The sequence below is a fragment of the Coloeus monedula genome (assembly GCF_965178545.1).
Source record: "Coloeus monedula genome assembly, chromosome: 14".
Classification (NCBI taxonomy): Eukaryota; Metazoa; Chordata; class Aves; order Passeriformes; family Corvidae; genus Coloeus; species Coloeus monedula.
The window spans coordinates 444,536-458,645 of NC_138794.1; the positions used below are offsets into that span (position 1 = coordinate 444,536).

At 35.9% G+C, this 14,110-nt stretch overlaps 1 protein-coding gene across 1 annotated transcript in view; it reads right to left on the minus strand.

Annotated features, from left to right (window-relative positions):
* Window positions 1–10,872: 10,872 nt before the first annotated feature.
* The window catches only part of UNC13C (unc-13 homolog C), a gene marked incomplete at its 5' end in the record, with an annotated part of 125,735 nt that continues 122,497 nt past the window's right edge, over window positions 10,873–14,110 (minus strand). The window contains 3 exons of the mRNA XM_082290746.1: window positions 10,873–11,171; window positions 12,095–12,254; window positions 12,966–13,058. Of these exons, the coding sequence (XP_082146872.1) occupies window positions 10,886–11,171; window positions 12,095–12,254; window positions 12,966–13,058 (539 nt within the window). The 3' untranslated portion in view covers window positions 10,873–10,885. The remainder of the gene's footprint in view (window positions 11,172–12,094; window positions 12,255–12,965; window positions 13,059–14,110) is intronic.

Consider the following 14,110-nt stretch of genomic DNA (forward strand, 5'->3'; position numbering starts at 1 on the left):
GAGCATATTTTGGAACATTATCCCTGAGTAACTAATCTGAATTATTACTTAGAGAAGAAATTCAGGTGTAGTCAAGACTTTAAAGCTATCTATATACTAAATAATTAAATACAGTTGGAAATAGGATATCTTTAGTGAACGTGTTTTGTATATAACTTTGCTGACAAGCTTCAAACTGAACTTTCTTCCTTTCTGGGTCGCTTTTCTTTCTCAACTCCTCGGATTGACTGGTACTTAAAATTTGTTTGTTTCTTTTCCAAGTTTTTATTCTAAAATAACTGTGCCCAGACACCACATTACCCATGCAGCCTTCTTAAAATGGACTTAATCTACTTTGTGTAAAAACTAGTTACATTTCAAATATATTTTGTGAAAAAAGCCAAACTAATTAAATAGTACTTATGTCAGTTTTTCAAGTGTAGAAGTTTACTACTTTGATAGTTAAAAGCTAGTGCTCAAATGCACCTCATTTTTGAAAAGGTTTTTTTTGTGCTGTGTGACTCTTGCCAGCTGACAGAATAACCTTGAGAGAGTGCAGCCTTTGCTTCTTTTTCATACATATTTATTCTGCTACCCTAGGATCATCCAATGGGAATTCATTACTTCAGCAATGATTGAAGAAATGCTATTTTTAATCTAAGTAATTTTCTGTGAAGTTTAATTCATAACATAAGAGTACCTCCTGGGTAATAACTAAAAATTATATATTTTTAATGAAAAGAAATGCCTTGAGTCCTCAGTGTCCAGTAGACTTGCCTCCCACTCTCCAAAACTCACAGATCATCTATGCCATAAAATGTTTAGTATTTCATTATAACTTAATTACTGGACAATTTCAAGATTAACAATAAAAGTTGCCTTGGTTGGACTTAGGGGCTTTTAGACTTGTAGGGGAGACTGGTTTCCAGTTGGTTCTCTTCTGTTAAGAAACACAAAATTGGTTTGGGAAGAGTTTAGGTTAATAAGACTTGCAGGCTCTATTTTTTCAATTTGAACACTGACACAGATTTATCAAATAGCCCTATGATTGTGTGTGGGGGCTTGAAAAAATGCTTAGTGATATTTCCAAATTACCCTTAGTTGTCTGTGCTTTCTGTTCCCAAATAATTTTAAGCAGCAGCATCATAGTTACAGTGTGCATTGATCACATGGCAGTGAAGAGAAGCCCCTCAGTATCTGGGTTAGTTGGTCAGAATAATGCTGCAGAAGAGCTGATTGCAAAGCTCATAAGCTGTGGAGGGGTGGTGGGGTTGGCATTCAGAACTCTGGCTCTGTTCCTGTTCTGGCTTGGGTTTATGTTATGAGCTTAGGCACCAGTCTCTGCTTCTGTTTCCCCTTATTCTACTGTGCCTTATCTATTTTGGCAATCCCTTTGCAGTAAAAATATCTACTTCTGATTGCATTTTTACAAATAATAGCTGACCTATGCAAGGTATATCTGTACCAGATATGCTATTTGTTGTTCTACATGTTTACTGCTAAAATAAATAAACAATCCCCCCCAAAAATCCCCAAATCAAAAGCTGTAAAAAGTTATACACTAAACCATAAACATAAACACATCATCCTTTCTTCCTTGTTTTTTTTTTTCTGGAAGAAGATATTTTACACAGCTGTCTGCAACTTAATTTAAAATTCAGTATAATCATAGATCAGAGAGCATGTTAAATTTGAATTAAAATCTTGGCAGCTTTTAATTTTAAATTTGGATGCCAATTTGCACTTGTAGCCTAATGAATTTAAATAGTTCCTTGAATTTTGGAGAGTATTCAGCCTTTTGGGGTAACTGAATTTTTTCTTTTTGATACCTAATGATGGCAAATATAGAAGTATTAGAATTTGCTAGTACCTGAAAATGACCTAAAACCTCACAGGTATTTTTTAATTACTCTGTAATTTATTTGTGAACTATTTTATATCTAGGGAACAACTCCTGGTTCCTACAGTGTCATGAGATTTTTTTTTTTTTTGCAGAGTGCTGTTTCAGCTAGATGCCTTTAAAACAGACAGAGAATCGTCGTAGAGCTGTGCAACTCTAGAATTTCTGGGTGAAGTGTACATCAAAAGCTTAAAAAAAATTTAAATGTACTAAATGTAAGTTATTTTTTAATGTCTTAGTGAAGCTGTGCACTAATTAAGTACTTATAATCTTGTTATTCACAGTTCAGGACAAAACACTGTTAATTGTCTTGCAGGAATTATTGATGGTGTTGGTGCATGCAACACCTCTTAGTTCCAGCAGTAGTTCTTGCATTTTTAGCAGAGAAAGGGCATAAAAGTATTGAATTACATCTTTCAAAAAAATAGGTTGTCTCTCTCCGTGTTGTGTCAGAAAAATTCAAATACTCGGAGATGATATGATGTATTTTCACATGGAATAAAAAATTAGCGTTTCAGAAAACATAAAGGATGCCTGCTTTTAATGGTGAAAACTCAGAAGTATTGTTAATACCTTTCTGATTAATAGTGAAAGGAAAGAGATGAACTGAACATATATAACTAAATCAAAAGAAAAATCAGTAAAAAGGAGAATTAATTTACATAGCTTTAAACAATGCTAAGGACTGATTCCTGCTGTTGCTTCTTATCAATCCTGGTATTGTGGTCAAATCTCAGGCTGCTTTTCCAGTTGATAGAAAAGCAAATTTTACTGATGATCATTATGTGTGGGTATATAGCATCACAGCTTTCTCTTAGCAAAGTGGTGCAGGGTAAAAGCAGTAGTTGTAGAAAGTTCTGGACTGGAACAAAGAGCTTCAGATTTTGCTTTTCTAATTAAGTTGCCTGTTCAGTTGTGTGGTTTCTCTGGATTTTTTTTTTCCCCATTAGGAGCTGCCTATGAGCCCCCAGGCTGAACTGTACATTTAAGGTCCACTTCAGTAGTCTGTGCCAGCAGTGCTCCCAAGTGCCTCATGCTTTTGTTCTTATTGTAATGAGAAGCCCAGAAGTTATATTTATTACATTTACCTGTTGCTTATATCACACAGAAAGAACTAACAGGAATTTGATTTAAGGTGTCTGTTAGTTGCACAATGTTGTTGTAGTCAATTGAAGAACTTTAGGTCTCCAAAAGGTTGTGGGTTTTTGATTTGTTTGGATATATATATATTGGATATATAGGTGAAGGAACACTATGAAATATTCATCAGTGATGAATTTCAAATTGTGAATTAATGATTTGTTTACCTCTGAATATTGATACCTTCACTACAATTTGGATTTACTTTTCATATTGGTATGCTGCTCTAGAAATTTCACAGAGGCAGCTTATTCATGGGCTTCTTTACTTACTATCAACAATTATCAGAAGACAGTCTTGCTTGAAAAGTTGATTGAAGTCTTCCTACTTGGTCAATAAAGTAATTGAATTGTATCAAACTGTAAACACCCATAACTGCAGACAGAGATAGTGACAAGTGCTGTGCCTTGGGTAAAAAACAAGGTGCAATGCTTAGAGCAGAAGTTTGGAATCTAAGGCTGCTTGAATTTCAATTCTGATACTGTCTTTGCCCTTTATAATTTAAACAAAAAATTTAATCTTACTCCATCAGTTTTTCTGTGTGCGAATGATGGGACATTGCTTGCCTCAGAAGAATATGATTGTGGATAAGACACGTAAATTTAAAATATTACGTAAGCAGTGCCCCTGCAGTCTTTAACAAGTCACTGTTTGCTTTTACCTCTGACTGGAAAGAGTCAGCTCATATGAATGGTTTTGGCGGGTGTGCGTACATCCCCGAAATTTAGCGCTTTTTTCTGGTATTATGGTATTGTCTAACTATAGTTCTACATAGTGAAAGTTGCTGTGCTGTTACTGATGAGTTCAGAAGCCATTTTTAATTTCTGGAAAAGTATTCTGACAACAAACCATTTGTGAGCTTGGGGTGTGGGCAGAAAGAATGGGATAAGTCTCTTTCACTGCTTGCCTATTATTTATTGGCTAAAGAAATAACGAAAGTATTCTCATAATGGAATTTCAAGATTAATCTAGAACTCTATTCCTCCTGCTATAACTCCTTTCCAAGATGGTTTGAAGAGGCTTTTTGGTTATTTTCTTTTGTTTCTTTCTTATGGTTAGTCCCAGTCACCTTGGTATGTAGATGTGTGCTAATTATCCTCCATCAGTCTGTTTAAATAATTTACAGTGTAAAGGTCTCAAAGGACTCTCTAGGTGGCAGGTCTGATTTAGAATAGCAAAGTCTTTGTTGCACAGGTCCTTTTCTTTCAGCTCTGCCCTTCCTTCTCTGCTTTATTGCAATGTCTCTTGTTTTGGCTTTTAGGTATCTCTTTTTCAGTGATATTTTATTTAACACTCTCATCCAGATACAAGTTGCTACTGTAGATAATGATACTGTTCCAGACTTTCCTCCTGTTTGGCAAATTGTTTTCTCCTCTGTGCTCACTTTGCTCTCTGCACAAAAGCAGATGTTAATTCTCTAAATATTCCAGTTAAGTGTGTTTGTTTCTATTAGCAATGTCTGATGTGCTGGATTTTAAACCTGGTCTGTGTTTCAATAAGCTGATTCCAGGCATTGCATTCGGCCAGACAGGACTCTTTTAGCTGGCACTAGCCTCAATAGCTGACTTGGAGCATTCAACAAAGATTTAACCTCTTCTCACAGACTGTTTAGCCAGCCAGTCCAAATAACAGCATTTGCCAAAATTGCAAGCTGTTTATAAGCGTTTTTCTATTTATTTATTATTTATATTTATTTTTTATTTCTATTTTTTTAAAGAGATTCAATTTCTCCAACAACTTTTGTGTATAAGTTCTGTTTATTGCCGTCTGACAGGGAAGGATATATACTCAGTTATACTCTTTGTTGTTCCCATCTAATAAAAGTGTAGTAAGTTTTTGCTAAATGTAAACAGCATTCTTTGTTTCTATTTTTTTTCTGCCATGAAATTTCTCCCTGATCAGGAATTAAATTCTCTACAGTAAAGGGAAGATGTGCTGTGATTATATGGACTATTGAACATCACAGAGCATAGGAGTTACGTTCACTGCTGCTACTGACTGCAGCTCACATCAGTGGTTACTGCAACTGTGTCTGCTGCTGAACTGGGGAGAATGAGGGGCTTGACCTAATTTCAGAGTGGTCATCGTGCTGAGGAAGCTCTGTCTGGCACAGGAGTTCCTTTGTACATTACACAGGAAAAGCAGATAGTGTTTTAAAGGCATATTGATTTATTATTGTCTCCTGAGTGCAAATTACATGTTGATACATTGATGCATCACTAGACACAAATTGCTGTTGTTCCTCAAGCTCCTCAAGAGAATACTCCACCTAGTTAATGTTGTTGTGTCTTGGATATATATTGTTCAGGAAAATAATATCTGCAGGCGCTGTAGCTTGAACTTATTTATGGTGGCTTCCAGGCTGGGAATATGTTTATCTTTTTGTAACAGAGGGTAGTGACATGCAGAGCACATTTATTCAGACTCCACTTAGTACAAAAAGAGGGGGGAGACCCTCTCAGGGATCAAATTCTGTCTTGTACCTCTACTGAAATCACAACTGACAGAAGTAACTCTTGATCTAGACTAGAACATGACAAAAATACAAACAGATCTACCTTTCTATGTCATATCGGTATCCCGCAGTGTTTTCTGCTTCTGCTAGGAGTTAAGGAATGCAGTCTGAATGCACACTGTCTGTCAGCCCTCTTCCACATCCATTCCTCTTTTTTTTCCTTTCCGTCTTTTCCTCTGAGTATCTTCCCACACAGTCCAGCTATTTTGGGTACCCAATTTGCCTGTGAAGCGCTTTTCATGTCCAGCTGCTGTGTAATGCCCATGAACACTGGGTGGTTTCTATGGACAAAGCTCTGCCACACGTTGTAAGCTAAAATCCATCTAGCAGGCATCGTACAGGGACTGCTGTCTAAAGGAGGGGAATGCATTCACTCTCCAGTAGTTTTCCATTAGTGTTCTACTGTGCAGCGCATGTTTTGCAATTCCTTTTCAGTTTTTGATTCTGCTAGGAAGTAATTGACATTTGTTTTCTCACTGTCATGACCTCAGGCCTGAAGGCTTAACTCCCATTGCAGTGAGTGGCATCACTGGCAAGAAAAATGCTCTTGCTTAAATGGGTAAACATGGTTGAACAAAATGTGCAGGACCTCTTAGATCTGAATGGAATACAAGTTAGAGCTGTCTCAGCAATTGTCAGCAGCTCTTGTGTATCTTGGACAAGTGAAGATGGAGATCTCTGATTTTTTGCCTGAGTCTGGTGTGTTACAACTCCAGCAATGTCACTTGTGCTTACGCCAGTGGAGGTTCATTTTTTCCTTTATGTCTTTGGTCAAACAACAGTGTATGTCAAGTTTACCGACCTGGGCTGGGAACATCTCAGGAAGCTGTTCTGTGGCCCAAGCTGCTCTCTGGTTTGTCCTCTTTGCCTGGAACTCCTACTACTGCTCAAAAAAACTAGAGAAATTGGTGGTAACTTACATGAGACCCCCAAGGCAATGCAGGTTGGAGCCTGGGACTGTACTGTAGTGTGTAGAAATAAAAGAAAAATTAATTAAAGAGCAGATTTCACTTCCTTGGATTAGCTTTTCTGATTATCTTGTATTTATTTAGTTGAAAATTAATCTATGACGTTTTAATGGCTTTCACTCCAAAGTTTACAGTATTTCATATTCTGCAGGGAACAATTCATTTTGCTAAATTGACGATGAAGGCTTTCAGCTGTAATTGCTGGAGTCTTTGAAATCTGAAACTGAATTCTTACAATGAAATGGTCATAGGCTGAGTCATTTAGGAACACTTTATTTAGATAAGAAGACTGTCGGCTACAGAATCTGTTCGAAAATACACTTCTGTTCATTTGCTTCCCTATTGGGTTGATCTTCAAATTAGATTTTGTAGATTCATAATTTAGAAATGCATTTAATACTCTGTAGTGTGTGTGTGCATTCACTCAGTGTAGAACATCCAAGAGAAACAGGTATTCTCCAGATACAAACTGTAATTTTTCTTTATCTCAGCAAATGCTTAGAGTGACATGTTTTTAGAATATCCCAGTCCTGCTTTTTAGTCTCAGTCATGTTTGCATCCCAAGTCTTGATTATAATTTCTAAAATAATTTAGAATTTGTCTCCTGAAGATTCATTTTTATGAATTTTTCATAGTGCACGTCAATTGCATAAATCTGGTGCCAAAATGTCAAGTGATACGAAATAACCATCAAAATAAGCATGTGTAAACAACAGAATGTTTTCTAACACTTGTCCAGCTGTATTTTACAAATAACATTGAATCCATTTATGTTAATTTTATGTCTGCTTGCTGAATTTAATACAATAACTTAATATTCTCCCCATATTTGTTCAGGTCTTTAGATTTCAAGGGATTTGTGAGAAATGTGTATTAAATTCACACTAATACTGTAAAGGTAAATTATTATTCCGCTTTCAGTATTTGCCTACAAATTTGATTTCTACAGTCACTAGCATGAGAATCTCAGTGAAAACTAGTAAAACAGATTGAGAAAAACAGATGGAAATTATTGGTTTATTATTACTTCTGTTGTGTAAGCTTCTCAAGTAAATCACTAGAGTTGTGTCTACCCAAGCCAAAGCTCCTTGATTCTTCCAGGGCAGAGAGAAAATAATTTGAAAAATGTTTCATATTTTGCTGCTGGGACTGGTTGAACATCCTGGTGATGGCCCAACACCCGTGAATTGATTATTTTGACGCAAATTTAGGTCTCCAGAAGACATAAAGGATGCGAAGAACTATGCACATCCAGTTCCATCTAATAGATGTTTCCTTTGGTATTTTAGCAGTTTCCTGGGTTCAGTGTTCATATGCAAAGGAAAGGCCACTTCCAGTGCTGTGTTCTTAATTCAGGTGTCATCTCACATGGCATTATAAAAAAAATTATTTGAGATAAGTTGTTTGAGATTTTCAGAATGGCTGCTAGTTTTAGCTTCTTATATGTCTGTAATTCACACATTACTAATTCCCTTCTTTTATCAGATATTAGCTACAAAATGCTTTGAGAAAAATTTAATTCAGTTTCTCTATTTGGCTCTTACATTTTCATCCTAGAAAACAAAATAAAAAGGGCAAAAATATTTTTCTCCGTCTTTATTGAACAGTTTTATGTAAAACTGTCAGTTCTGAGTTTACAGGTTGACTTGAAGAGCTGTCATATGACAGACTTCTCTAAATGTATTTGCTCTTTTCAGGTGCACATCAAATGGTTTCCATGTAGTCACTGTTCCTTGGAGAATGGAAAATTTGTTCTCAAATTAATCTTGCTGTTCCCTGCTGTCTTTTTTTCTCCTTTATTTCCCTAAGTGCATATGTGTATATTTGCTATCTTAACCAACCAATACAAAAGGAATTCCAATTAGAGTTTTGATTACATCAGTTGTCACTGAGAAGGGAAACTGCAGGAACAGCTGTCACTTCACTTAGGTTAGCTCAGTTGAATTAAGAAAATTCTCATGAGTTGTATTTTTTTAATGGGATATTTACTTCCCTAAAAGAGATTATAACAGCCTTTAAACCAGCACTGAAAACTCTTCCATATCAATCATTTTGACTGTGTGAAATGTGTGAGGTCCAACTGCTTGTGCTACACAATTGCATATACTTGTATTTTGATCCATAACAATGTTTAAAACAGTCCTTTGGTGTAGAGTTAGCACATTTTCCTCTTATCTTCCACATGACAAATTCTGATATATAAAGTATTTCTCTGTTAAAAACAGTGAAACATTAAACTGTACTGTGTAAAGTTGTGGATTATAAGGGATGCTTTTACCAGCTTGCCTGATTACTTCTGGTACGTGCAGCTGAGGGAGAGCACTACAAGCAGTAATTGACTGCCTTGACTGATTCAGTTGTTACTCCTTTATCCCGAATCTCAGGGATAAAGTTAAGTGGGTGGTGAAGACATTATGAACTAAAATATGTGCTATTTTACAGTAGAATAAACAGCCACAGAAAAATATGATGAAAGTGCTCCAGGTAAAAATACCAGAAGCTGTTTACTCCAGCCTTTCTGGTTTAATTCACAGAGCCACAAATGATACATTTGCAGAATTCCTTTTGCATCTTGTCCCCAACAGTGTTCTGTAGCAGGAACCACCTCATCTCTTGATTATTCTCAGTTTTCACTTGAAATTGAGTCTGTGTCTGCTGTTGACACTTCGGGCTATAGCTTACAGAAATACAATTTGGAATCTATGATCCTAGGGGAGTGCTCTTAACTCTCTAAAGGCTCTGCAGAACTTCCCTCAATGTCTACACATACTTATGAGAGATCTACTTTTTAGTATTCAAGGAAGAAATGTGAGGATGTTCAAAGACCTTAAAATCTCATCTAAAAGGATATCCTGGAAACAATCTGGTTTACCTGTATGGAGTCTTCTGTTACATTTTTAGAAGGCTGACATCGATGTACAAACTACATGTCCTCCCTTCCCTTAGTTATTTTTTCCCTAAGCAAAGCTGAAACCTCCAACCTGTGTATTGAGAAACACTTGTGACCAAAAGCAATGACAAATGTGTTTAGCATTAGACAATATTCTACTTTTATGTGTGCGTATATATGTACATCTACCTAATTTATTATATTTTTTAGGACACTGACATACCAAGTCTTAGACCTATAGAACAGCCAGATGCCAGACAGGGTAAATCATACTTTAATATATTATAAAGCTATATAGTAAGCCCACTCCACGGGCTTCATATGCACATAAAACCAATAGTTACATAAATAATATCAAATGGCAAAACTAGAAAGCAGTTTCTGCATACTTTATTTTACAATTCCTCACTAAATGTATTTACAGGACACAGAGTTTGCTTTAGTGCAATACATAGTAATGTTGCATAAGTACAAACTGTTGAACTTTTCTAAAAAAAATTAAAGAAATAAAGCACTTAACTGATGTTACAGCTAAGTATGTAAAGCAACATTAATAACTCTGAGTGAAAATGCTAACAGCATCTTTTCTTCTCACAAACAATTTATAGAAACAAACCACAAACCGGCATGACATATTCCAAACTACTACCCCTTGTACAGTACCATGTCATTTAAAAAAATCACTTTTTAAAAGCACGTATAGTGTACTGTACAGCAGCCTGTTTCTACAGATACTGACTTACTCTTTTAATACAAATTGATGTTACCATGGCAGTTTTGAAGAACAAAGTTATCTCGAGATATTGAACGTCAGTAACAAACTCTGATAAGCACAGCTTCTTGAGAACCTGCTTTAACAGCATTTCTTCACAGTGATATTTATGAAAGGTTGGAAAAAGAGATTAGCATAAAATATTCCCATCCTTTTTCAGATTTTTATGCAAAAATCAATACTTTATATTGGTAATTATAAAATTACAAACACTTTCTATAAGTAACTGCATCTGTAGTAATGATAGAAAAAGTCATCAGTAAGACACCTAAAATGAGGCTTGCATAACATGAGAGTTTGAAGAAAACTAAGTACACGTCATTTTTAAAACAGGAGTAAGGGATGTAACTTAATTTAGAATAAGCAACACAGTTTAACAGACCTATAATCAATTAAAAAAGCTACTTATTTATTAATAAATGTTAAAAAATAATGGAATTGTGATGAGGTGAAATCAACGTTTAAAAAGATATGATGAAACATTTACTCTTAATCTTAGTTTTGGCACTTCATTGGAACAATTACTTTAACAAAGACCAAAATATGTATAAAAGATATACAGCTCCTTGACATACCTTGCAAATGTAGTACATAAGTACTGGCAAACACTGAAAACACAGTTAGTTAAACATTCCCACAGATTTGCACATGCATGCACTAGTCAGACAACAGCGTTGTATTTATGTTCTTGGCGGTGACAATCTTGCATTACTTGGGTATTTTAGGCCATTTCTTCAGCAGATCTTGTTTCTGTTTTAAGTCTTACAAATTCTTTAGCAACTTCATCATTGTTCCTCTGAGAAAGTATTCTAAGGATTGTTAAGCCAGTCTCATCTAGGGAGATGTTCCTCAGCAGGGGGTACCAGGACGCACAGCTGCCTCTGTCCACGATGCCCTGCAGCTGGATCACTGTCATGCCGACAATGCGATCTTCACGGGCAAAGCAGTAATCCTTCACTGACAGGTGAAGTTCGTAGGCTCCTGGCTTATCTTCGTTACTCAGTAGGCTGTGTGGATTAACAATGTGAATTTAGAACAAGGACTTCAGTTTAATTCCCCCAAGGAATTAATTCACTCTAGAAATCTTGGAAAAATTAAAGCGAGACTGGTAGTTAAAGTTTTGTAGTTCCATTTTGTTGCAACACAATAGCTAATTTTAAACTTTCTACACGAGTAACCCTTCAGATGTACTGGTGATGGGGTCTCTGTTCTCAGCAGCCCGAACAGAAAGAGAATTCCCTCAATAGCAGAAACAGGCAGTTACCTTTCCCTAGAAAGTACTTAAAATGTTCTGCTAGTTCCCCAGCTGTCAGCACCATGACTTTAAATCAGCTTCAAAAAATACAGAAAACCCTTGGCAGCAGGCATCAAAAGGAGCTTTGTGGTAAGACAGAGACAGTGAACTCATTTCCAGTCAGGGTTGGAGGGTAAGGGGAGGAAAAAAAATTGATCTCAGAAAAGGGCAGAGAAGCACTAAATTTAAAACTCCAGGTTAAGTGGAAATTTCTTACTGATTTAAGGATTAAATTATAATAGCATTAGATAAACAATAACATTAACACATGCACAACCCTTTACACATTTAGATATCTCTACAGTCATGAAGGCCCAGATATCTAGAAATAATAATTAATGCTTCAGTCCAAAAAGCTACCTAGGCCAAAAGATTCCTAGGGATATAAATAGTTACTTCTCTGTAGGGAAATGAATTGTACATTTTAACCAGGTTTTGTAGGACTGAAAGCTTGGTGACTGCCATTCATCTTCATATACAACAAAGATAAAAGTTAGTAAATAATTTTGAAATAGTGTCTATATCTATGTATAGCCTTAGGATGTTTTTTTTGTTGTTGCTATTAATGGTTTAATGGCAAAAGTATTTTAAGAAAATTTTCAAAAAGTATGCAATTCCCAGACATAAAAGACTTACAACTGGAAAGTTTCATTGTATTTTGGTGACCAGGTGTTGCTCTTTGTCTTGGTTCCATGCTTTCTTTTCTTGTCACTTAGTTTAGGACCCAATATGCAAACTTCCACGAAGGGACGGAACATAGCTGTTGTTTGCCAGTTTAGGTTATTAATTGCTACAACTGTAAAGAGATAAAAGAACTGAAGTTAAATTCTATTGCAAGAGTTCCAATTAATTAACCTGTATGATTTTTTTATAGCCAGTGAAAGGTGACCTGAGAGCTTTCCTATAGGATCTCAATACCCGGCAAGCCTCGGAGGAGCTTTACCCCTTCCCTGCCAAGTAAAGATCTCTGACTACTTTTAGGTTCAAAAGTATCAAATATAAATATATATTTTACAATTCCTTTACAATTACAGGTTCTTTTTGCCTGATATCTTTACTGTAATTAAAAAAATCTGAATGATCCTGTGTTTCTTTCTGAAATTCAGGCTGTGCAGAACAAAGGCATTTTGTTATAAATGCAACTTCTTAAGACTTGGTGGTGTCATTCACCACCCAGCTTTGCTGTAGTTTTTTACAGGTTGAATTATGTACAAGCAATTGAGAAGTAAAATTTGCCACATTTTAATTTACAGCTCCATAACTTAATATAATAACTTTACATTACCTACACAGAGAAGCATAGACAGTACTTGCCTGCATAATCTGAACTTCTGCTGATGTTGAGCAAGGAAAAATCACCTAATCACCTGAAGTGTACTGATAGTTTCACAAGTACTATAATACTTAACAACTGTTGCTTTATTATTGGTATGTTTGACTTAGGATGTACTTGGAGGTTTGGTCTTTGTCATTGCTTTCTTTTTAAAGTTGACTGTCTGAAACTTACCTTTCACAGTGACTTTATGCTCACCAGTTCCAGGATGGGTAGAGACATCCACCTGTACAGATATCTCACCCACTGAATTAGTAGCAGTTTGACCTGAAACAAGAATTATTGGTTAGCACACCTGGCTTCTTGATGCATCAAGAGAAATAGACAGTGAAAGGTGAGTGGTGTTTTCTGTCAGAAACACTTAGAAATTTCTGAAATGTTTCACATTAAAGTGGGAATCAGTTACAGATTCATAAATGATTTTGCCACAAAAATTCTGGGCAACTGCAAATATCTATGGAAAGTGCCTCAGTGAAATAAAAAATCCTGTTCACCTGGAACTTTCTGTTCTGGTTGTCCTTAGGTGTGTTTGTATCTTGAAATGCAGAAGTTGGTGGTTTTGTAATTTGTTTGCATGTACACCCCAAAAACCTTACTGCTGAGCGTGCATTTGGAAAGTTACTTCTGTGTCATTATAGATGAATCCTTTGCTGAGGGTTTTGTCTCAACAAATTACTGAAGTTTTGCATTAACACAGAGAGGGGTTTAAAGAAAAAAGGAGAAGGTTGAAAGCATGGCAGAGGAACCAGGAACTTAATTTTTAAAGTTTTGCTTTTGAGCACCAGAGGAGGTTATAAGTCAATTTGCACCAAATTATTCTTTAAAAGGACTCTGTATGTCTTGAAAAGTTCCTCAATATATTGGATTATAACAGCACAACATAAACAAAATTGAGTATGTTTACTTGTTCTTTGAATGACTGTGGAAGTTGAATTCTGTGAACTGCACTTGGTCCCCACAGTGTAATCTCTGTGAACCACATACTAAAGTAAATTGCTACCCCTTTATAGCTGGCTGCTATTTCTGTGGGTAGCAGAGAAATTTATACTGAAATTCCTCATTGACTGGTTCCCCATCCCTCCATATGTGAGGAGAAGCATTCCTTTAGAATTTTTCCAACAGTTTGCACAGGAATTAAGGAAGGGTTACAGAGAAGAGGGAGGGGTGTCTTGTGTATAATAATAATGGGGAAAGTGATTTACCCCCTTAAATTAGTTTATACCCACAATATTTTTTCTGTTATCATGCATAGTCTTTTTCTTTCCTGGATTTCCTCACCAGTGGCTTTCCAGAAATGAGTTCTGCAGTGATGTTTATTT